Source organism: Protomyctophum parallelum (genome assembly GCF_964188405.1).
Source record: "Protomyctophum parallelum genome assembly, chromosome: 18".
NCBI lineage: Eukaryota > Metazoa > Chordata > Actinopteri > Myctophiformes > Myctophidae > Protomyctophum > Protomyctophum parallelum.
The window spans coordinates 27,202,467-27,208,466 of NC_139716.1; the positions used below are offsets into that span (position 1 = coordinate 27,202,467).

Here is a 6,000-nt window from a genome sequence, read left to right on the forward strand (position 1 = left end):
CGCCTATAAACTCAATTTACCACTCAATTTACCACTCACTTTATGTATGTGCATACCTCAGGTAATTCATTGTTACCCCATCCTCCACACTCTTGCAGCCCTGATCCCAATAACAACTATATCATCTTCTTGGGCCGCCAGTCCCAAGAATTGATGAACCCCAATGAGGTGAACCGCACGGTGGTGCAGATCAACCATCCTCAGTACGACGGCCAGATGTCCAATGACAACGACATGGCTCTGCTGAGGCTCTCCCACCCCGTCACCTTCACGCCGTACATCCGCCCGGTCTGTCTGGCGGCGACGAACAGCACCTTCTACAGTGGAACTATGAGCTGGGTGACTGGCTGGGGGACGGAAGGTAGTGGTGGTGAGTAATAAGGCGGGTGCATGCATGTGTTTGGTCCAATGCACTAACAGTCCGACAGGCATTAGTCCCAAACACATTAGTCCGACAGACACCCTACCCAAAAGCCGAAACCTAATCCTAACCTCACAGGAAAGTCATGGGTGAGTTTTAACCGGCAGCTCCATGGCAGGACTCGGGAGCAACGGGTGAGTCTTAACCAGCAAAGCATAATATGCATACAACATAAAAACCCAACGAAACAAGCTAAGAAATATTGTTACTGCCATGACCAAATGTTACGAAAACCTTATATTGGCAAAGTTTAGATGCTAGAGTAACAACATAAATGATAATGGGATACCAAGCATAAAAAGGTGCAAACAAATGGAGACAACACAGGTTTCGAGGCAAAATTACATTATGGTATTTTAGTGGTTTTTAAAGCAGGTGAATATTTACAAAGTTTACTAATATGTCAGAATGTTCAAAACAAAAGTATGCCACTGCCAGGGGACACGGATGTTGCCAAAATAATAAACTAAGCAGCTAAGGTGAACACAATGCTGTCTAACTGACTGATATGAAAACAAAAGCCTGACTGCCTAGCTACACTGTCCAATGAGGATAAATACAAAAGTGGCAACCATCCCTTACCTAGTGTGGTTTAACATAGATTCTGCCTACATGTGGTCTATGTAAAGAGGCCCCCATCTTACCTATCCCAAGGCAGGGCATATGCACTAGACATTGGTAGCAGAACAATAAGAGCAAGGTTTCCTTGTTTAACAAACAATCTGTTAACCAAACAAACTGCTGCTGGTGAGGAGAGAGCCTGCAATGAGCCCAACACAGCCCTTTTATAGGGCATAGGTGTATGTGATTGGTTGAAGGCGGAGCCAGGGAATCAACGGCTGGCCAATGAGGGCAGCTGGAGTCACACTGGTGGTTATGGACTTCAGACCTGTAGAGAATGCAAAGAGGGGAGAGGGAAGGAGAGACAGGGAAGGAATACAGACCCTACAGACAACCATACCTACGTGGCACGTAACACCAAATCAGCTAAAATAAACTTTATCAATGATAAAGCTGAGGAAAACGAAAACAATCCTCGGGAGCTCTGGAAGCTACTCAACAACCAACTAGGCTGCGGTCAGAAACTGAAAACCAGGTTTTCAAACATAAACATCAAATCGAACAACACTCTCATCACTGACAAGCTTGATGTGGCCAACTACTTGAACATCTTCTTTACAAACATAGCAACAACGCTGGTTAACAAACTGCCCTCCCACTCTGGGCTCTTTGGTGTAGTGCACATTAAAACCTTCTACAGAAACCAGGTGTTTGTAAAGACGATTTTAAACTAGTTATGGTAACAACTGATGAGGTACTTAAGAAATTGAGTGCCCTCCAACCCCACAAGGCCACTGGCCTTGACAATATTCCCTCCAAATTTCTCAGAGACTCGGCTATCTCTATAGCTCCAATCATCACCCACATAGTAAACCTCTCCGTCAAACAGGGACAGGTCCCCCAAGATTTCAAACTGGCCAAAGTAACCCCCTTGCACAAGAAAGGGAGTACATTAGACTAACGCCCCATTTCTATTCTAAGCTCCATCTCGAAAGTGATGGAAAAAATAGTCTATGAACAGGCTGAAAAGTATCTAGCCACAAATAAATGAATGTACAAGTTCCAATCTGGCTTCAGAACATCCCACTCCACTGATACATGCCTCCTCTATTTGATTGATTGATGTATGCTTGTTGTATGAGACTTATTGACTGATGCAAGTGTGACAGGATGGTCTGAATTAACCTATAGCCAACTACGCCACCTGGGGAGTTGCGCCCCAGGAGATATTTACTAGAATATAATACTGAACATCCGGAGCACTGAATGACTCCCCAACACAGATTCGTTATACAATGGATAAAGGGCAGGCAGAAACGTGGTTACAAAGGTACAAAAATGGTTTAATTAGCAATTCATTCATTACACATTTCAGCAATAATATTTAGAATGGATAAAAGGTAGGATTAAGACAACAATGAGGTTCAGATGTAATGCTTGTATTCCATTCCACACTTCATAGTGGAATATATTAAAATCATATCACTCCCCGGTAGTGATACTAGGGTGTCGGCTTATATGCCTGATGAAAACCAGGTTTTCAAACATAAACATCAAATCGAACGACACTCTCATCACTGACAAGCTTGATGTGGCCAACTACTTGAACATCTTCTTTACAAACATAGCAACAACGCTGGTTAACAAACTGCCCTCCCACTCTGGGCTCTTTGGTGTAGTGCACATTAAAACCTTCTACAGAAACCAGGTGTTTGTAAAGACGATTTTAAACTAGTTATGGTAACAACTGATGAGGTACTTAAGAAATTGAGTGCCCTCCAACCCCACAAGGCCACTGGCCTTGACAATATTCCCTCCAAATTTCTCAGAGACTCGGCCATCTCTATAGCTCCAATCATCACCCACATAGTAAACCTCTCCGTCAAACAGGGACAGGTCCCCCAAGATTTCAAACTGGCCAAAGTAACCCCCTTGCACAAGAAAGGGAGTAAATTAGACTACCGCCCCATTTCTATTCTAAGCTCCATCTCGAAAGTGATGGAAAAAATAGTCTATGAACAGGCTGAAAAGTATCTAGCCACAAATAAATGAATGTACAAGTTCCAATCTGGCTTCAGAACATCCCACTCCACTGATACATGCCTCCTCTATTTGATTGATTGATGTATGCTTGTTGTATGAAATAATAATAATAATAATAATAATAATAATAATATAATAAATCAAGCAATACTGGCGACCCCCTGGTGGCCTATCCAGCCAGTGGCTGTGTGGTCGATTCCCGACCGGGCCGTTGTGGAAGGAGTGGGGAGGGACTGTGTGGAACAGGGAAGCTTGTGGATATTCCCCATAAATAATCCCCAGCAAAGCAGCAGGTGTGGTGCTGGCCCTAAAAGCACAAACGGCCATGTTAAACTAACACTTAAAACTACAATTCACAGAGGCAAGAACAGTGAGAGCTCAATGGAACCTAACACGTTAATGAGGGACAATGCGCACCGACGTAGTGCCTCACGCAGCGGAAGCCGGTAGGGAAACCACTGGAATAACAACAACAACAGCCAATGTTTACATTCCCGTGGCGTCAAAGACACCAAATTAAATACTGCAGAGGAGGATAAACCACATACCTGGGTGGCGTGGTGAAGCTACACCACACACCCAGCACAAGACTCCAACAGGAGTGAGTGCCTGCAGAGCGTAGCCCAAAGCTAAAGAGACAAGCGGTCATAGTCAAGTTCATGGTCAAACTATCAAATGCCAGATATCGGTTAAACAATAAGATAAACATACCTGCACCAATATGCACAACCCCACGCTGTAGCACGACAGGCCAGCAAGTTAGGCGCCAACTGTGTGGACACACCAGCTCAACCAGCAAGGTGTGGCAGCCACAAACCAGCAGCAGAGACAACCAGCTGACTAGCAAAGGAACCGCACTGCCTTTATAACGTTACCAATCAGCCCACTAATAAGTGGGCGGAGGATGGCTGTGACTCTGATCCATCCACCAACAAGGATGGGAGATGGGCCGTGTCATTGCACGTCCATCCTGCCACACAAGCTCACAATGCATTTCCAATGGGAGTCACATGGTTTGACACAACATTTGTGTTGTATGAGGGGCAGTCGAAACACAGCCGAAAGCCGTACAACACAAATGTTGTGTCAAACCATGTGACTTCCATTGGAAATGCATTGGGGCAAGATGTATCACACCCTTTGTATACATCTAGCATGGGTGTATGCATCAATGTTGTATGCTAGATCGAAAGGTGTGAGTCGGGCCTAAGACAAATTAGTCCCTTTTCCTCTCTTCCATTATAGTTCCACTGGCCTCTCCCCAGAACCTTCAGGAAGTCGATGTGCCGGTCTTGGGGAACCAGCAGTGTACATGCAGCTACTATGACCTCACAAACAACATGCTTTGTGCTGGCCTCAATGAAGGAGGAAAGGACTCCTGTCAGGTGACAGATCATACTTTTTCTCTGTCCATCATATCCTTCTATCCAGTGTTTTATTTTAGAAGTGGGGGGACGTGGCACCCCATTGTATCTGCAAAGATGTTTCATTTAATCATAACGCCCCATAAGACACGTGCGCACACACATGCACGCGCATTTGCGTGCACAACACACGCAGACACTCACTATAAAACATGCAGATGTCTATAGCCTGTTTAGAAACCGGGTTTACCATGCTTTAGGCGTGAGAGAAGTGGGGGGTACGTATGATGTTTTTTTTGTTTTTTTTTTGAAAAGTCATGATGAAATTAGGGCCGGGACTAATTGCGATTAATTTAGATTAATTAACTACAGAAAAATTTATCGCGATTAACTACAGATAAATTAATCGCACCTTTTTTTTCACCGCGGAACGTTTCTCACTGGGTGCTTTTCTATAGTACTGAAAACTGGAAATAATAAAAAGTCACCCCATTTTGTGTTGCCTAGAACTGGAGGTCTGACAAAAGACAGTAACAATATGAAGTAAGTACAGCTTTGTGATGTCACTGAGATGTACTTTTTATTATTATTTCCACAACAGGTATATTAATGACAGTAAAATACCAAAAAACATTTAAAAAAAAGGTTTCTCGCTGTTCTCGGGTTGAATATTGATATGCGATTAAAATGCGATTAATCTAGATTAATTAATCGCAAAGCCTCTGATTAATTAGATTATTTTTTTTAATCGAGTCCCAGCTCTAGATGAAATATTATATGACCTCAAGTTGCCATGTATTTGGTGTACATGTGTTTAGTGATGGTATGACAAAAAGGATGTTTAGTGTTCTCGGACAGGGGTTCTCAACGTTTTTTTGCTGGGGACTTATTATAAACAATATCATGAATCTCTCATTTCCTCAGGGAGACTCTGGCGGGCCGATGGTGAGCCGCATGATGAGCAACGGCACGCCAGCCCGCTGGGTCCAGTCCGGGGTGGTGAGCTTCGGCCGGGGCTGCGCCCTGCCCAACATCCCGGGAGTCTACGCCCGCGTGTCGCGCTACCAGGACTGGATCAGCATGCACGTCACCTCTGACCAGCCAGGCTTCGTTAGGTTCATGTCCGACGGCATGAACACCGACGTGAGTTTCCAGTGTCCTACACAACCACCCATGACCACCCATGATCATGAACCTTCCCCGGGGCCAGCCACCACATACCCACCGTGGCCACCCATGACCACCCATGACCCTGAACCATCCCCGTGACCAGCCACCACATACCCACCGTGGCCACCCATGACCACCTATGGCCGGGGTGGACCACGCGCCCACCACCACCCATTAAACCCATTAAGTCTCTTTTGTGGCGGCCCGAACACCGTCCATTTCACGTATTTCACGTATGTCTTAACTCTCGCACTAGCCCTGGAACATGACTGCCATGATGATTATCATGACAGTCATGCAGAAACTTTGCCCTGTTTTTTGCGCTCGCTGCATTTACAAGATTTCCGTATATATAAACATTCAGATTTCAAATATAAAGTACTCACAAAGTGTCCCACGGGTGTTAGTTAGTAGCAGCGCCAGCGATTAGAATTGCTGCGT

General features: G+C 44.9%; 1 protein-coding gene across 1 annotated transcript in view; it reads left to right on the forward strand.

Annotated features, from left to right (window-relative positions):
• LOC310875606 (serine protease 33-like) overlaps positions 1–5,658 on the forward strand; it is a gene marked incomplete at both ends in the record, with an annotated part of 108,977 nt that extends 103,319 nt beyond the window's left edge. The window contains 3 exons of the mRNA XM_083788897.1: positions 62–370; positions 4,271–4,410; positions 5,314–5,658. Coding sequence (XP_083645023.1) covers positions 62–370; positions 4,271–4,410; positions 5,314–5,658 — 794 coding nt within the window. The remainder of the gene's footprint in view (positions 1–61; positions 371–4,270; positions 4,411–5,313) is intronic.
• Positions 5,659–6,000: the final 342 nt, after the last annotated feature.